The 19,713-nt window shown below is 44.5% G+C and overlaps 1 protein-coding gene across 1 annotated transcript in view; it reads right to left on the reverse strand.

Moving 5' to 3' along the window:
- The window catches only part of LOC140467903 (uncharacterized), a 154,414-nt gene that overhangs the window by 12,912 nt on the left and 121,789 nt on the right, over window positions 1-19,713 (reverse strand). Inside the window, exons 14-15 of the mRNA XM_072563979.1 lie at window positions 6,275-6,349; window positions 5,082-5,153 (exon numbers count right to left, since the gene is read on the reverse strand). Of these exons, the coding sequence (XP_072420080.1) occupies window positions 5,082-5,153; window positions 6,275-6,349 (147 nt within the window). The remainder of the gene's footprint in view (window positions 1-5,081; window positions 5,154-6,274; window positions 6,350-19,713) is intronic.

The following is a 19,713-nucleotide window of genomic DNA, read 5'->3' on the forward strand; positions in this document are numbered from 1 at the left end:
TTCATCAGGTGATATCACCTGATGAAGGAGTGTCGCTCCAAAAGCTGGTGCTTCCAATTAAACCTGTTGGACTATAACCTGGTGTTGTGTGATTTTTAACTTTGTACACCCCAGTCCAACATCGGCATCTCCAAATCATGTTGAAGGAAGTGACTGAAGGTCAGAATGATCTTTCAGGCAGAGGGGATTTGGAAAAGGACAGAAACTGGCAAAGCTTTAACATAGCGATTAGTTACCTTTAGGCATACAAAGACAAGAAATGAGACTGCAAGAGCAATGGGACAGGGATTTATAATAAATAGTCATTTGGTGCCGTAGAATTGTTGTAAAAAGGCCTTACATTTTGCATTCATTAACACAAGGTGTAAGAATGAAAAGAGAAAATGCCATTTCATAATTTATAATTTGCTAAGAATTACATTGATAATTTCAGATTGTTAGTCAGACTTGTGTACTGGAAGCTACATGTTACCAAATTGTGCCTTCTTCTTTGCAGACAGACTGTATCTGTTTCAATGCAACAAAATGGGCACAACCTTTCCCTGGTTAATTCTTCAGGACACTGCCTTAACCAATCAAAGTTGGGCAGTCTGGTTTGATTGATCGATTTGATTTATCGTCATGTGTCCGTAAGTAGTGAAAAGCTTTGTTCACAAGCAGTACAGGTAGATCATAGTAAACAAGGATGTAAAGACCATAGGGTGAGAAAAGAAAAACTCAGACAGAGGCATACAGGTTAAGTCATACAGGGCATGCATCAGGCAAGATCAACATTAGCAAGATCAGAGTCATTTGGAGTTAAAGAGTCCATTCATCAGTCTAATCATTGCCGGGAAGAAGCTGTTCCTGAACTTGCTGGTGCGTCTGTTCAAGCTTCTGTATCTGCTGCCTGACAGTTTAAATCTGAACTAGCTTGACCGTAAACTGTCGGTCATCATCTAAGTGGTGCATTCTTCATGGCAACACCTCTACCAGTCCATTCCCAACCAATTAGCATTCTGTTCTCATTCGGTACAAGATGTTGCACCTTACTGTATTTTTAAAATTCAATTGTCGGACGGAGCACCATTGGCTGGCCCAGCATTTATTGGTATTTGCCAGCATTTATTAATATGCCTATGACTTGTCTTGTGAGTGCAAGATGAAAATCTTTGACCAAACATTTGTAATACTGAAGTTAAAAGTCTCGTTGTTTTGGTCAATTTTATTGCTGAACACAAAAGGCAAGTTTACAGCAGTGGAGGATTTAGAAGTTACTGTGTATGGCTGGTGGATTTAAGTGCCAAAGCATGAATTTTAATTCACGAGAAGTGGGTGAAGTTGGGACAGTTTCAATTTCCAATATTTAATTTTCTAGCATTCTGAGTATGAGTTTCAGTGCTATTTCTATTTTCAATTAAGTAAAGCTCACAATCATTCTGGCCCTGCTCTCAGTTTGATTTTCAACCCTGGCAATGTTACAAGCACAGTAATTAGAAGGCTTGAATAAATCCAAGCAATGCAATCACATCAGGAGATATATATCTGTCTCAGGACAGTAGCCACAATGATACTGATGAGAACTTGCAGATTTCACAGTTCCCGACAGCCTGGTTGAAATTTGTATGCAGTTAGGCCTCCTTGCTGAGTGAAACATGCCCCTAGATAAATCTTCACACAAGACGGCAGCTGAGTCTGAGACAGACCTTTCTTAAAAGAAAGCAGAAAGTCCTTTGATACCTAATTTTAGCTGTTAATTTGGATGTTTGTCAAACTTCTTTGTAAGTGAACTTTAAGCAACTTTAGGCTTCTGGAATTCTGAAATGGTCAGCACACTTTAAATGCTCTGCCTTAAGTTTATGTATACCAAACTACTGACTGAAAATAAGATTTAATCGATTGGTTCTAGTCCTAATTTCAACAGGGGCAGCACGGTGGCTCAGTGCTGCCTCACAGCATCAGAGACCCAGGTTCGATTCCAGCTTCGGGCGACTGTCTGTGTGGAGTTTGCACCCATGTCTGCATGGGTTTCCTCCCCCAATCCAAAGATGTGCCGGTTAGATGAATTGGCCTTGCTAAATTGTCCATAGTGTTCAGGTGCATGAGTCAGGGGTAAATGCAGGGGAATGGGTCTGGGTAGGATACTCGGACTTAGTCATAGAGTCATAGAGATGTACAGCATGGAAACAGACCCTTCGGTCCAACCCGTCCATGCTGACCAGATATCCCAACCCAATCTAGTCCCACCTGTCCACCCAGCCCATATCCCTCCAAACCCTTCCTATTCATATACCCATTCAACTGCCTCTTAAATGTTGCAATTGTACTAGCCTCCACCACATCCTCTGGCAGCACATTCCATACACGTACCACACTCTGCGTGAAAAAGTTGCCCCTTAGATCTCTTTTATATCATTCCCTTCTCACCCTAAACCTATACCCTCTAGTTCTGGACTCCCCCACCCCAGGGAAAAGACTTTGTCTATTTATCCTATCCATTCCCCTCATAATTTTGTAAACCTCTATAAGGTCACCCCTCAGCCTCCAACGCTCCAGGGAAAACAGCCCCAGCCTGTTCAGCCTCTCCCTGTAGCTCAGAGCCTCCCACCCTGGCAACATCCTTGTAAATCTTTGCTGAACCCTTTCAAGTTTTACAACATTTTTCCAATAGGAAGACCAGAATTGCACGCAATATTCTAACAGTGGCCTAACCAATGTCCTGTACAGCCGCAACATGCCCTCCCAATTCCTGTACTCAATACTCTGACCAATAAAGGAAAGCATACCAAATGCTTTCTTCACTATTCTATCTACCTGCAACTCCACTTTCAAGGAGCTATGAACCTGCACTCCAAGGTCTCTTTGTTCAGCAACACTCCCGAGGACTTTACCATTAAATGTATAAGTCCTGCTAAGATATACTTTTCCAAAATACAGCACCTCGCATTTATCTGAATTAAACTCCATCTGCCACTTCTCAGCCCATTGGTCCATCTGGTCCAGATCCTGTTGTAATCTAAGGTAACCCTCTTCATTGTCCACTACACCTCCAATTTTGGTGTCATCTGCAAACTTACTAACTGTACCTCTTATGCTCACATCCAAATTATTTATTTAAATGACAAAAAGTAGAGGACCCAGCACCGATCCTTGTAGCACTCCACTGGTCACAGGCCTCCAGTCTGAAAAACAACCCTCCACCACCACCCTCTGTCTTCTACCTTTCAGCCAGTTCTGTATCCAAATGGCTAGTTCTCCCTATATTCCGTGGGATCTAACCTTGCTAATCAGTCTCCCATGGGGTACCTTGTAGAACGTCTTACTGAAGTCCATATAGATCACATCTACTGCTCTGCCCTCATCAATCTTCTTTGTTACTTCTTCAAAAAACTCAATCAAGTTTGTGAGACATGATTTCCCACGCACAAAGCCATGTTGACTATCCCTAATCAGTTTCCAAATACATGTACATCCTGTCCCTCAGTAATTCCCTCCAACAAATTGCCCACCAAGGTCAGGCTCACCGGTCTATAGTTCCCTGGCTTGTCTTTACCACCCTTCTTAAACAGTGGCACCAAGTTAGCCAACCTCCAGTCTTCTGGCACCTCACCTGTGACTATTGATGATACAAATATCTCAGCAAGGGGCCCAGCAATTATTGGGCTGAAGTGCCTGTTTCCACACAGTAGGGATTCTTAACAAAAATCTTGGGGGTACGGTGGCTCAGTGGTTAGCACTGCTGCCTCACAGCACCAGGGACCTGGATTTGATTCCAGCCTCGGATGACAGACTATGTGGAGTTTGCACATTCTCCCCGTGCCTGCATGGATTTCCTCCAGTTGCTCCGGTTTCCTCCCACAAGACAAAGTTATTTAGGTTTGGTGAACTCGCCTTGCTAAATTGCCCATAGTGTTCAGGGATGTGCATTAGTCAGGGGAAATGTGAAGCGATAGGGTAGGGGAGTGGGTCTAGGGGAGAGGATCAGAGTGGACTTGTTGGGCCAAATGGCCTGTTTCCACACTGTTGGGACTGAGTTTAGAAGTAAGGATGTCTTCCAGCAGTTTTGCAGATCCTTAGTGAAACCACACCTGAAGTATAGTGTGAGGTTTTGGTTTCCTTTTCGAAAAAAGGATACAAATGCCACAGAGAAAGTATAGCAGAGTTCCATGAGGCTGATCAGAGGATGGTTGGAATGTCCTCTGAGAAGAGATTGGTTCGACAGGGCCTGTATTTGCTTGCATTTAGAAGGATGAAAGGGGATTTGATTGAAACATATAAAATTCTAAAAGGTCTGAACAGACTACATGCAGGGAGGACACTTTGCATGGTTATGGAGACTAGAACAGTTGGGGGTGGGGGCGGGTGGGGGAAGTGTCTCAGGATATGGGGTACACTATTTCAGACTGGAATGATAAAAAAAAGTTTTCAAAATACACTGAATCCTGTGGAATTCTCTACCATAGCAGATTGTGGAGGTCAAGTCACTGAATATATTCAAGAGAGAGAGAGAGAGACTTTGGATTTTAAAGGCATCAAGAGGTATTGGAAAAAAGTGGGAACATAGCATTGAGACAGAGGATCAGTCATTATCATATTGAACGGCAGAGAAAGCTTGAATAATTCAATGATTTCTATGTTTCTATCAAGAAATGGAAATTTCATGGGGTTTTTGCAGATCTGCTAATGAAGTGAATGGTCTTGAGAACCCTCATTGATCATTCAAAGCTCCTCGCACACTTTGATTAATCTGGTAGCCTTCGACCTAGATTGCTCCTGGTTGACTCCGATTCTATCTTTTAATAGATCATATTGGTTCTACCAACATTCTGAATGTTCAAGTAACATTTCTGACCAACCTTTCATCCCACTGCACCATCAGTCTAATTTCTTTCTTCCATATGTCAGAAAGCACATAATCAGCTATGTTGAAGTGTTATCACTTTTGACTAGGCTGATTGATGGACAGTGATAAGGAAACAGACTCCTTTTTGAACATGAACTTGTGAATTTTGAACATCTGGAACAACAGTTGACCCTCGAAATAACACACTGCATTTTTAAATTAAAGGAACATCTCATCATTGGGTTTACAGACTACTTACTGTTGTTCACCTGTGAAAGCTTCATCCTGAAATCAGTGTGAGAGTTTTGCATTTCTTCTGACAGCCGAGAAACTGGGAGATAAAGCACATCGGAGTTATTTGGAAGTTTCAATCACTTCATAGAAACATAGAAGATAGGAGCAGCAGGAGGCCATTTAGCCCTTCGAGCCTGCTCTGCCATTCATCACAAACTATATCACCATTCGAAATCAATAGCCTAAACCTGCTTTCTCCCCATTACCTTTGATCCAATTCGCTCCAAGTGCTATATCTAGCCACCTCTTGAATACATCCTTCCTATGGTAATGAATTCCACAGGCTCACGACTCTTTGATCTTCAACTCACGATGATGTGTACTATATAATCTGCTTTGGATGATAACAACAGGTCACTTCTTGAGGCATCAAAGTTCCGGGGCTGAACCAGAGCCTTTGCAGCCTCGGTGGTCCACTTGAACATCAGCTGAGCTTCTGACTGCAAATCCTCTCCACTACCAAAGCTCTCCTCTCCACAGCATGGCCCGTACTGCCCTAGTCTCAGCCCACTTGCTGCTGAAGCTGTCATCTTTTGATCTCTCCAGACTCCACTCTCATCCTGGCTGGCCTCCCAGATTCTACCTGTCATAAAGGTCACCATACCTTCACTCCACAAATGTACAAAGTCCCATTTACTTAGCATCCATCCATGTCCTCAGTAATCAACTGGCTCCAAGTCCCATCATGTCTGGAATTCTTAAACTTTGTGTTTTAAAATTCTTCCTAAGGTTGGATGTGACTTTTCTGCCAGTCCTGCAACCTTCTGATGTCCTATTCTCATCTCATCCTAGCCTCATGTACATACTCAATTTTAGTTGATTCATCATCAGTGGCCTTGACTTCAATTGCCAAGCTTTAAGCTCTAGAACTCTCTCACTACGCCTCTCCACTTCTCTCCTGCTTTTGGATGCAAAACAAATCCATTTTGACCTGAAACTTTATCACCATTCCTGCTGGGTCAAACCACCCCCCCATGCCCCGAGCAGCATTATGGGTGTTCCCACACCACAGAGACTGCAGCGATTCACAAACGAGGACTTTCACCACTGAATTAACTTGGTAACTCTCCGTTTCAATTCTAGGGGAATTGCAGGGAAAGTGCAGGGTGATGTTTCAAATTGAAACACAGAAAATTTCTTCCAGACTGCAGCACTCACGTTTCTTCTCCACATATATTCGTTCCATCTTCATAATAACCTCAAAGTTTCTCAGCTCACTGAACATCTGTGTGACTGAACACAAAGTAGAATATTAACCAACAAAAATAAAGACTAAGTGCTGGAGAAGTTCAGCAGATCTGGCAGCGTCTATGGACAGAGAGAGAGAAACACAGTTAAGTTTGGAGCGTGGTCTATTTTTCAAACCTTCTGAAAAACAGCTATACTAGACTTGAAACAGAGGCATTTGCAGGTGATTTTATGAATAGGAATGTCCTTTTGTGTGCGTGGGTTTCAGACTGGCTGTTAATTGTTCTCCCAGTCTCTACAATCTTCACCCCCATCCCAGTCCAACAGATCTGTTCTGAGGCCAGGAGCTGGACATTTGGTCTCCACTGGAAATGGAGGAAAGTTCGAGGGAGAGAAATGCGGAGGTTTCAGGAGAATCAAGGAGAGATTTAGGGGCAAATTGGGTGGTGTATTGTTCATAGGAGATGGATGTAGTGTGAAAAGGAATTGGCAGATTTGAAGAAGTAGCGGGGAAGAATTGAGGGGAGTTGGAGAAAGGTTTGAGGCAGATGAAGATAAACTTGAAGGGATATGGAGGAAGTTTGGAGCAGGTTTTGATGGAGATAAAGAGAGGCTCGAGGGAAGATGGTGGGAGTTTTGAGGAGTGAAAGCGGGAGGCTTGAAGGGAGATGAAAGGGTCTTGAGGGGAACTGGAGAGAGTTTTGAGAGGCAACAAAAGAGGTTCATGAGATTGGGAATATATCCAAGGGGAAATGTTTTTGAGGGGAAGCAGCTGAAATTTTGATAAGTTTTCTGGCTATTGTGCAACGCTGTTCTTTAACTTATGGATTTATTTCAAAATCAGTCTCTGATTCACTCAGCCCTGTCAATTTCTGTGCAAGCAAAAAAGACAGAACATTCTGATCTTGGCTACAATAATGAATTTTTCATATTGTGATACAGAGAGTAATGGGGATTTTATTCCAAACAGTCACTCAGGTTTGTGCAGCTATAAACTCTGAACCTTGCAGTTTTTTGAACTTGTCAAACCCGGAATTCTGTGATGGGCTGGGGACAGATCAATATTAATTGAGATGGAATTCTGCACCAGAGGAGTAAGTATTATCTTCGGAATGAAGAATAAACCTTTGCTCATAATCCTGAGCTGATTACAAGGGAGTGTTACACTGACAGAGGTACAGCATCTAAAGGGTTAGGATGAATTGGAAAAGAGGATATCAAGGAAAGTGAATGGGGATTCATGGGGGAGTGGATAGTTGGTGAATGGGGAAGCGAATGGTGCAATGATAGTGTTCCTCACCCCAAGAGTCCCTGACTTGAGAACTCCAGAGGTTATTAATTATATTTGAACTCCACCAGCCATGATGGTGGGATTTGAACCCATGCCATCAGAGTATTAGCTAGGGCCTCTGGATTACTGGTCCAGTAACGCACTACACTGTATCAATACAGCCACTGTCCAAACTTCACAGGTTAATAGTTCATCATCTCATCCTCAAAGGCAAACACTAGCATTGATCATATAAAAAGAAGAAACATCTTGTCCAAAGGGATTCAATCAAGTGTGACCACAAATTCCAAATTAATATTCCTTACATGAAACCCATTTGCTGTGCTCAGCAGCACACAGGTTGCTAATTCATTTCAAAATTGTACTTAGAAATAACACATTCTGTGTCATAACTTTCCTGAATTCTGGTTCAAATCTAGTGAGTAACTTCCCTTCACCATTCACAATCTTCCTGTGTATTGACATACTTTGATGTTAGTATTTATATGAGATGCTTATCAGCTATTACTGGATAGTGCTCTTGATTCCAAGTTCCTTAAATCAACTAAATTCCGTCAGCAGAGTTTTCAACTTTCCAATTAACTGCAGCAAATGTTTTGGGATGGATTACAGCAGGGAGAAAGTTCTAGGTTGCACTAATCTCTGTGAGAAGTGCGTCCTGATATCACAGTTACAGCTCTTATTAGTGTTTTCTCTGCTTGACTATGTTGCTCGTTGTGTTCTATGTTCATTCAGCAACATCACAGACTAATAACCGTAATGGGGGAAACAAAGGGCTGTCACAAGCATAACTGAAAGCCTTTTGGACCCAGACAGACCAGATTACAGTGGAGGACATAATTTATTATGGGAGCAAGAGTGATTGCCCCGAGCAAAGACACCACCAGAGTTTGGCTGAACTCCACCAGGATCATGCAAGCGTTTCCAAAATGAAGATGCTGACAAGATGTTATGTCTGGTGGCCAGACTTGGATGCAGAAATAGCTGCATTGGTGGGGCATTGCTGAGAGTGCCAACAAGGACAAAAATTACCACCAACAGTTCCACCATATTCATGGGAATGGCTGCCTAAACCATTACATGTTGACTATGCAGGTCGTTTCATGGGTTCAATATTCTTAGTCATTGTGAACGCCCACTCAAAGTGGTTGGAAGGTACAGAGTTCATTGGTCAAACACGGGGATAACGATAGAAAAACTGCATGTATCTTTTGCAATACACGGACTCTCGGATGTGTTGGTCACAGATACAGGCCATTGTTTACTAACAGGGACTCTGGGTATTTCTTAAGGTTGAATGGGGTCAGAAATACATGGGCAGCTCCAACATCCTTCATCCAGTGGTCTGGCAGAAAAAGCAGTCCAAACTTTGAAGGCAAACTTAATAAAACAGCTGATTAGATTACTTACAGTGTCCAAACAGGCCCTTCGGCCCAACAAGTCCACACCGACCCACCGAAGCGCAACCCACCCAGACCCATTCCCCTACACCTAACACTATGGGCAATGTAGCATGGCCAATTCACCTAACCTGCACATTTTTGGAATGTGGGAGGAAACCGGAGCACCCGGAGGAAACCCACGCAGACACGGGGAGAATGTACAAACTCCACACAGTCAGCCTGAGGCGGGATTTGAACCCAGGTCTCTGGCACTGTGAGGCAGCAGTGCTAATCACTGTGCCGCCCACTGCCACCGTGCCGCCTATAGATTCACGAAGTACCGAAGTCCCAGATCCTTTTTGATTAAAGGACCACCCCTCATGCAACCACAAGGATAGCTCCAACAGAGTTCCTACTGGGCAGATTCTCTGATCTTCCCAGACCTGGTGGGGAAGGTGAAATGGCATCAGGGAGGCCAATGCTGGATACAAGACTCCGCCATGTGAGAGAGACAATTTATTTCGGGGGGGGGGAGCGGGCGAAGTTGGATCCATGGGAATTGTCGACATGAGGTCAGGCCCCATGACATACAAAATTTGAGTAGATGTGATGGACTTGAACAAGCATGTGAACCGTATGAAAGCTGTGAACCTGCAAATGGGGCAGCAGCAAAACGTGTCTGGCTCCTCAGAGCAATCGGAAAGGCTGTCAGAACCAGTGGGTTCTCCCACTCCATCAAGCATTGAAGATTTCTCAGAATCTGAAATGGACACGATGGATGTTGCCACCTCAAAGTCTTTGCCACCTGGAGAAGAGAATGAAATTCTCTGGGCGCAAGAATAATGCGACTGTGCATTACACATAGCCCGTATCCGAGGCAGAGTCAGAAGAACCTGAACCTGTGCTAAAATGCCCCAGGAGGAGCTACAATAAAAACCAGGCCAATGTCCTTGGACTCAGAGGGGGAAGGATGTAGTGATTGTAACAAGCACCTCATAGAATCTCAGTTCCCTGGCTGGGGCTGTTAATCTGATCCAATCAAGGAGCCCTGGCTGACAGATAGAAACACGACTGTCAAACATCCTGTTCACTCTGATAGAGCTGGATCAGTGTGAAGGACTTTTCCACATGCAAATAAAGGTTGACTTGGTGACAGGACATTGGCCCCTGTGGAGTTACTTCACTATTGATTTCTTTCTTAAAAACATTCAGTGGCTTGACCTCCACAGCTTTCTGTAGTTAAGAATTCCATTGGTTCAATTGTTCCTAAAAAAACTACTCTGTATCCTGAAACTATGCTCCCTTGTTCTGAACTCTCTGGCCAGGGGAAATGGAGTTCCTGCAATCGGTCTGTTTAGTCCTGTCAGAATTTTATGTTCCTCTCATTCTTCTAAGCTCCAAAAATAGTCAATCTAATCTCTCCCCGTACGACAATCCTGACAATCACTGACTGTTATGAAACTCATCAGGTTTGGCAGTATCTATGGAAAGAGAAACAGAATTAATGTTTCTAGTGGGGCATCGGTTCTGAAGAAAGTCATACTGGATTCGTGGCTGAGTTTCTCCAGCATTTGTTTCAGATTTCTAGCATTCACAGTACCCCATGAACCAGTCTGGCGAACATGTACTACATTGCCTCTATCACAAATACATCCATTTTTAAGTAGGGAGAGCAAAACTGTGTGCAATATTTCAGGTCTCACCAGAATCCTGTACAACTGTAGCAATGATTTGGAGATGCCAGTGTTGGATTGGGGTGTACAAAGTTAAAAATCACACACCAGGTTATAGTCCAACAGGTTTAATTGGAAGGACTTGCTTTTGGAGTGCTGCCCCAAAAGCTAGTGCTTCCAATTAAACCTGTTGGACTGTAACTTGGTGTTGTTTGATTTTTAACAACGGTAACAAGACCTTCTTGCTCCTGTGATCAATTAATCCCTGATCAGCAATGTTGTTCATTTCTGAGTTGAAACCCCATACATAGCTGTATGGAGGGACGAAGAACTGAGGGATGCAAAAATCGTTAGCTTGTAGGATACTGAACTCTTTGAAAACACACAAATTGTCTGCTGTTAGAACTCACAATTTTTCTTTAAACGAATGAATCTGTCCTCGACCCAGACTGGGAGCTGATTACTTCACTTAAAATCTGTGAAACTAGAATTGACAGCTGAGGTCAGCAGAAACATGAAAGTAGAACCACAGATTCATCAGGTCGAACCTGATGGTCACTAACTGAAGGGTTTACAAACAAGGGCAGAGTAAAAGCATATCACGATTGTCTTGATCAGTCCTGATTTAGCCACTTGTTCATGGGGGATGGGCGAGGGCACAAGGTCACGTAATTGTCCATTTAAGGCTGCTTCCTGCCTCACCTCAAATTTGAGATTGGCAGGAGGAGTTCAGGGGTGGGTGTACTTGGCACGCTTCTGTGCTTAGGCCTCAGACCTCCTTTGGATAGATTCCCTGAACCATAACTCACCATGAGTGCCTTTGTGTACCCTGTGTTTACCTGGTCCTGCATTCTAAGGTTTGGAATCTGAGAACTGTTTGTAGCCCTAAACCTGGCCTCTGCTACTGGTGGCACTAGGGCTGTCGCTCAATCAGGCCAGCTCTTGGGGGTGGGATGTCCTGCCAGATGAGGGGCATGAGCCATGCCTCCAGCCAATCAATGCTCTTTGGAGCATCAAATGACTGTGGGTCTGCCATGATTGACTGGAATGTGCCCCCACCAACTCGTCCAGTGGGTGATAAAGGCAACGGCTTGCCATTTGAAAAAATATGCTTGTAGAGTTATGAAACCACATAAAGAGGCTATTTGGCCCATCAAGTCTATGCCAGCACGATATGCAGCAATCTTAGTTCCCACTGCCCTGAACTGAGAAAGCTAAGAATGTTGAGGCTCTCAGAGTTGTGGAGAAGTCACTTTGGCAGATTTGGAAAAGATGCGCTGAATAGGCTCCATCGTCCCCGGCAGAATAAAACCTATTAGAACATAGAACATAGAACAATACAGCACAGAACAGGCCCTTCGGCCCACGATGTTGTGCCGAACTTCTAACCTCGAAATGCTATCCAAATGCTGCTTAAAGGTCGCCAATGATTCTGACTCTACCACTCCCACAGGCAGCGCATTCCATGCCCCCACCACTCTCTGGGTAAAGAACCCACCCCTAACATCTCCCCTATACCTTCCACCCTTCACCTTAAATTTATGTCCCCTTGTAACACTCTGTTGTACCCGGGGAAAAAGTTTCTGACTGTCTACTCTATCTATTCCTCTGATCATCTTATAAACCTCTATCAAGTCACCCCTCATCCTTCGCCGTTCCAACGAGAAAAGGCTGAGAACTCTCAACCTATCCTCGTACGACCTACTCTCCATTCCAGGCAACATCCTGGTAAATCTTCTCTGCACCCTCTCCAAAGCTTCCACATCTTTCCTAAAGTGAGGCGACCAGAACTGCACACAGTACTCCAACTGTGGCCTAACCAAAGTCCTGTACAGTTGCAACATCACCTCACGACTCTTGAATTCAATCCCTCTGCTAATGAACGATAATACTCCATAGGCCTTCTTACAAACTCTATCCACCTGAGTGGCAACTTTCAAAGATCTATGTACATAGACCCCAAGATCCCTCTGTTCCTCCACCTGACTAAGAACCCTACCATTAACCCTGTATTCCACATTCTTATTTGTTCTTCCAAAATGGACAACCTCACACTTGGCAGGGTTGAACTCCATCTGCCACTCCTCAGCCCAGCTCTGCATCATATCTAAATCCCTCTGCAGCCGACAACAGCCCTCCTCACTGTCCACAACTCCACCTATCTTCGTATCATCTGCAAATTTACTGACCCACCCTTCGACTCCCTCATCTAAGTCATTAATAAAAATTACAAACAGCAGAGGACCCAGAACTGAACCCTGCGGAACTCCACTTGTAACTGGGCTCCAGGCTGAATATTTACCATCTACCATCACTCTCTGCCTTCGACCGGTTAGCCAGTTTTCTATCCAATTGGCCAAATTTCCCTCTATCCCATGCCTCCTGACTTTCCGCATAAGCCTACCATGGGGAACCTTATCAAATGCCTTACTAAAATCCATGTACACTTCATCCACTGCTCTACCCTCATCCACATGCTTGGTCACCTCCTCGAAGAATTCAATAAGACTTGTAAGGCAAGACCTACCCTTCACAAATCCGTGCTGGCTGTCCCTAATCAAGCAGTGTCTTTCCAGATACTCGTAAATCCTATCCCTCAGTACGCTTTCCATTACTTTGCCTACCACAGAAGTAAGACTAACTGGCCTGTAATTCCCGGGGTTATCCCTATTCCCTTTTTTGAACAGGGGCACAACATTCGCTACTCTCCAGTCCCCTGGTACCACCCCCGTTGCCAGTGAAGACGAGAAGATCATTGCCAACGGTACTGCAATTTCCTCTCTTGCTTCCCACATAATCCTCGGATATATCCCGTCAGGCCCGGGGGACTTGTCTATCCTCAAGTTGTTCAAAATGTCCAACACATCTTCCTTCCTAACAGGTATCTCTTCTAGCTTAACAGTCCGTTTCACACTCTCCTCTTCAACAATACGGTCCCTCTCGTTCGTAAATACTGAAGAGAAGTACTTGTTCAAGACCTCTCCTATCTCTTCCGACTCAATACACAGTCTCCCACTACTGTCCTTGATCGGACCTACCCTCGTTCTCGTCATTCTCAGGGTTCTCACATACGCATAAAATGCCTTGGGGTTATCCTTGATCCTATCCGCCAAGGATTTTTCATGCCCTCTCTTAGCTCTCCTAATCCCTTTCTTCAGGTCCCTTCTGGCTATCCTGTATCCCTCCACTGCTCTGTCTGAACCCTGTTTCCTCAACCTTATGTAAGCCTCCTTCTTCCTCTTTACTAGACATTCAACCTCCCTCGTCAACCAAGGCTCCCTCACACGACCATTTCTTTCCTGCCTGATAGGTACATACATATCAAGGACACGTTGTATCTGCTCCTTGAAAAAGTTCCACATTTCCACCACATCCTTCCCTGACAGCCTATGCTCCCAACGTATGCTCCTCAAATCCTGTCTTACAGCATCGTAATTTCCCTTCCCCCAATTGTAAAATCTACCTTGTTGTGCGCACCTATCTCTCTCCATAACCAAGGTGAAAGTCACAGAATTGTGGTCACCATCACCAAAATGTTCACCCACTAACAAGCCCACCACTTGTCCCGGTTCATTACCGAGCACCAAATTCAATATGGCCTCCCCTCTGGTTGGACACTCTACATACTGCGTTAGAAAAGCTTCCTGGACACACTGCACAAACACCGCCCCATCCAATCTACTTGATCTAAAGAGCTTCCAATCAATATTTGGGAAGTTGAAGTCGCCCATGACTACGACCCTGTGGCTTCTGCACCTTTCCAAAATCTGTTTCCCAATCTGTTTCTCCACATCTCTGCTGCTATTGGGGGGCCTATAATAAACACCCAACAGGGTGACTGCACCTTTCCTATTTCTGACTTCAGCCCATACTACCTCCAGAGGCAGATCCCCCTCAAACTTCCTTTCTGCAGCCGTTATACCATTTCTAATTAGCAATGCCACCCCCCCTCCTTTTTTACCACCCTCCCTAATCTTACTGAAACATCTATTAGTTAAATAGAATCTAAAAAAGTGAGGTTGGATGCAATTTCTCTGGATTTCAGTCTCTGAAATAGATAGTATTAGGAAAGACACTGAAACTTTGTTTTGTTTGTGTTTTAAGACCATTCTGCATATTTCTATTTTAGACTGAAAAAGTCACACAGCAGGCAAACAGGTCCTTTGTCCCAACTCATCCATGCCAATCAGGTTTCCTAAATTGAGCTAGTGCCATTTTCCTACATTTGGCCTGTAGCTCTCTAAACACTTCCTTTCACATACCTGCCTAAATCTCTTTTAAATATTGTAACTGTACCCACCTCTATCACTTCCTCTGGCAGTTTGTTCTATTTATGCACCACCCTCTGTGTGAAGTAGTTGCTCTTCGGGTCCCGTCTCACCTTAAACTTATGCCCTCTCGTTTTGGACTCCCTTGCCCTAGGGAAAAGACCTTGGTTATTCCTCTTTTCTATGGCCCACAAGTTCCTCCTTTAAAAACTTACCTCATGGGATCAGCCGCCTCCACTTTTGCAGTAGCAGCGGGAGTGGTGAGAGCAAGGATTGGGGCTGCTGGGAAGTTAAATTAACCCTTCAATAACTTACCTCGCGAATAGGTGGTGTGCATGTTGAGCAGGTGTGGACACAGGACTGCTGAGTAAGTGGGGTATTTGGCCGATTGCTTTACCCAAAACATGACTCAAATAGACTCCTCCTCTAACCAAAAATAAATGTTCTGTGCTCCGATTCAGTAAGGTTACTAGTTTTTTTTCAACAGTCTCTTCGGGAATTCAGAACAGTGGGAATGGATGTTAGGGCAGCTGCATGCTACTCCTGTAGAATGTGGGAGGTAAGGGTCACCACTAAAGTCCCCACTGACTTCCTCTGCGGAAAGTGCATCCAACTGCAGCTCCTCAGAAACTGCGTTAGGGAACTGGAGCTGGATGAACTTCAGATCATTTGGGAGGCTGAAGGGGTAATTGAGAGGAGTTACAGGGAGGTAGTCACACCTCAGGTACAGGAAAAAGGTAGATGGATTACAGTCAGGAAATGGAAATTGTGGGCGGCACAGTGGTTAGAACTGCCGCCTCACAACACCAGGGTCCCAGGTTTGATTCCAGCCTCGGGCAACTGTGTGTGTGGAGTTTGCACATTCTCCCTGTGTCTGCGTGGGTTTTCTTCGGGTGCTCCGATTTCCTCCCAAGTCCAAAAATATGCAGGTTAGGTGAATTGGCCATGCTATATTGCCCGTAGTGTTAGGTGAAGAGTTAACTGTAGGGGAATGGATCTAGGTGGGTTGCTCTTCGGGGGGTCGGTGTGGACTTGTTGGGCTGAAGGGCCTGTTTCCACACTGTAAGTAATCTAATCTAAAAAAAGGGAACAGGCAGACAGTGCAGGCATCTCCTGTGGCTGTTCCCCTCAATAGTAAGTATACAGATTTAATTACTGTTCTGGGGGATGACCTACCGGGGAAAGCCAGAGTGGTCAGATCTCTGGCACTGAGCCTAGCTCTGTGGCTCAGAAGGGAAGGGGGGAAGAATAGGAAAGTGCTAGTGGTAGGACACTCAATAGTTAGAGGAATGGACAGGAGATTGTGATCACGAACAGGACTCCCAGAAGGTATGCTGCCTCCCAAGTGCCAGGGTACAGGATGTCTCTGATCGAGTCTACAAGATTCTAAAGGGGGAGGGTGAGCAGCCAGAAGTTATGATGCACATTGGCACCAGTGACACAGCAAGGAAAAGGGATGAGGATCTAAAAAGTGACTTCAGGGACTTAGGCTGGAAGCTAAACAGCAGGACAAGCAGAGTAGTAATCTCAGTGTTGCTACCGGTGCCACATGCTAGTGCAGCTAAACACGTGGCAGCAGGGCTGGTGCAGGAGGGAGGCCGTTAGATACGTAGATCATTGAGGTACCTTCTGGGGAAGGTGTGACCTGTAGATGAAGGACAGGTTGCATTTGAACTGCACGGGCACCAATGTCCTGGAAGCGAGATTTGCTAAAGCACTTCAAGAGGGTTTAAACTAGTTTAGCAGGGGATGGGAACCAGAGCTAAGGATCAGAGGAGTGGGTGGTTGTTGAACAGGCAGAAATAGAATGGAGAGTCTTTCAGGAAGAATACACAATTGATAGGGTAAAGGGATGGGTTAATTTGTGTGTTTGTTTCAATGCAAGGAGTGTCAGGAATAAGAATGATGAACTTAGAATATGGATCAGTATTTGGATCTATGATGTTGTGGTCATAACGGAGACATGGATTTCACAGGGGCAGGAATGGTTGCTGGATGTTCCAGGGTTTAGATCTTTTAAAAAGAACAGGGAGGGAGCTAAAACAGGAGGGGGAGTAGCATGGTTAATGAGAGTGCATCACAGCTGCAGAAAAGAAGATTGCTGAGAAGAGTTTGTCTACTGAATCAGTATGGGTGGAAGTGAGTAAAAGGAAAGAAGCAGTCAATTTATTGGGTGTTTTCTAAAGTCCCACCAATAGCAGCAGAGAGATGGAAGAACAGATTGAACAGCAGATCTTGGAAAGGTGCAGATGTAACAGAGTGTTGTTGTTTTGGGTGACTTCAACTTCCCCAATATTGACTGGAACCTCCTTATGCAGATGGTTTAGATAGAGTCGATTTTGTCAGGTGCGCCCAGGAGGGATTACTGACTCAATAGAAAGATAGGCTGATGAGGCAGGGAGGTTAAAATCAACTAGGAGACTTGGATTTGGCATGAGGTAAGGAGCCAGGACAGGTGTCAGATCACTCGGTGGAAGACCATTTTGGTGACAAGTGACCACAACTGCCTCATCTTTACCACAGCCATGGAGAGGGGTAGGAATAGACAGTGGGAAGGTATTTAATTGGGGGAGGGGAAAATTATACTGCTGTTCGACAGGAGCTGTGGAGTATAAATTGGAAACAATTGTTCTCTGGGAAACGCACAACAGAAATGTGGAGGCTGTTTAAGGAGTACTTGTTGTGAGTGTTCGATAACTTTGTCCCACTGAGATAGGTAAGAAACAGTAAAGGAGCCTTGGATGACAAAAGCGGAGGAGGTTCTCGTCGAAAGGAAGAAGGAAACTTACTTTAGGTAAAGGAAGCAAGGATCTGGCACAGCTTTTGAGGATTACAGGGTAGCTAGGAAAGAACTCAAAAATGGACTGAGGAGAGCTAGGATGGGGCATGAAAAAGCCTTGGCAGGAAGGATTAGGGAAAACCTAAAGGTATCTTACATGAGGAATCAAGAGAATGATCAGAGAGAGGGTAGGGTTGATGAGGGATAGTGGAGGGAACTTGTACCTGGAGTCTGAAGAGGTAGGGGAGGCCCTAAATGGGTTTTTTGCTTCAGTATTCACTAGAGAGAGGGACATTGTTGAAAGTGAGAACACTGTGGACCAGGTTAATAGGCTTGAACTAATAGATATTAAGGAAGTTGATGTGCTGGAAATTCTGGGAAGCATCAAGACAGATAACTCCCTGGGCTGGAACAGATATATCAAGGTTATTATGTGTCACAAAACTAGTCCTTTCTTTCCTAAAAGCTGTTCCTTGGCTCAAGGAGAGGCTGTCCTTGATTTTTTCAGAAGGGTAATAAACCAGGCTGGGCACCAATCAGTCTGGTTTGGTATAGAGATGAAAAGAATTTTGAGAGGTCTTTTGTTTCTATGTAAACAGATGAGACTTCAGGCCAAAGTGGTAATGTTTTAGAAGTGACCTGTATAATGAAAGGGGAATGGTCAGCTCTGAGCTTCATTTCACTCTTGAGCTGGTGAGAAGTTCAACAGGGAGCTGTGTGGAAACTCTCTCTGCCCTTCAACTTCAACCTGTAAGCATGTGTTTCAATTAAACTGGCTTTTAAAGATAGTTTGCTTACTGGACTGTTGTGTATATTTGGAACAGCATAATTAAATCTACTGAGTAACTGAGTAAGTCTTGCCCTAGTTTGCCTTATCAAACTGCAACACCTCTGCACCATCTGCCATTCCTCGGCCCTCTGGCTCAGTTGATCAAGATCCATTTGTAACCTTAGATAACCTTCTTCACTGTCCATTATACAACCAATTTTGGTATCATCCACAAAATTACTAACCATATATTCTCATCTAAGTTGTTTATATAAATGACGAACAACAGTGGACCCAGCATTAATTCTTGCAGCACACCGCTGTTCAGAGGCCCCAGTCTGAACAACAACTGTCTACCACATCCTCTATCTTCTACTACCAGCCCCATTTTGTATCCAAATGGCTAGCTCTCCCTGGATGCCATGTGATCTAACCTTTCTAACCAGTCTACCATGTAGAACCTTGAGAAAGGACTTGCTAAAGTGCATGAAAACAACATATACCTCTCTGCCTTCATCTACCTTCTTGGATCACGCCTTCAAAAAATCACAATGGAGTTTGTAATACACAAATTCCCATGCTGGCTATCTCCAATCCTTCCTTGCCTTTCCAAATACATTTAGATCCTGTCTCTCAGAATCCCCTGCAACAACTTGGGCGGCACGGTGGCACAGTGGTTAGCACTGCTGCCTCACAGCGCTGGAGACCCGGGTTCAATTCCCGCCTCAGGCGACTGACTGTGTGGAGTTTGCACGTTCTCCCCGTGTCTGCGTGGGTTTTCTCCGGTTTCCTCCCACAGTCCAAAGATGTGTAGGGTCCAAAGATGTGTAGGTCAGGTGAATTGGCCATGCTAAATTGCCTGTAGTGTTAGGTAAGGGGTAGATGTAGATGTAGGGGTATGGGTGGGTTACGCTTCGGCGGGGAGGTGTGGACTTGTTGGGCCGAAGGGCCTGTTTCCACACTGTAAGTAATCTAATCTAATCTAAACTTGCCCACCACCAGTCTGCAGTTCCCCAGCTTTTCCTTGCAGCCTAAATAATGTCAAAACATTAGCAAACCTACAGTCTTCCAGCACATCACCCATGGCTATTGATGGTACAAGTAACTCTGCTACAGGCGACACAATTTCTTTCCTAGCTTCACACAATTACTGGAATACACTTGATCAGGTCCCAGAGATTTATCTAACTTTATGCATTTAAAACCTTCAGCACCTCCTCTTCTGTAATGTCCACTTGAAATTGTCA

The sequence above is a fragment of the Chiloscyllium punctatum genome, chromosome 46 (assembly GCF_047496795.1).
Source record: "Chiloscyllium punctatum isolate Juve2018m chromosome 46, sChiPun1.3, whole genome shotgun sequence".
In the NCBI taxonomy this organism is placed as follows: Eukaryota; Metazoa; Chordata; class Chondrichthyes; order Orectolobiformes; family Hemiscylliidae; genus Chiloscyllium; species Chiloscyllium punctatum.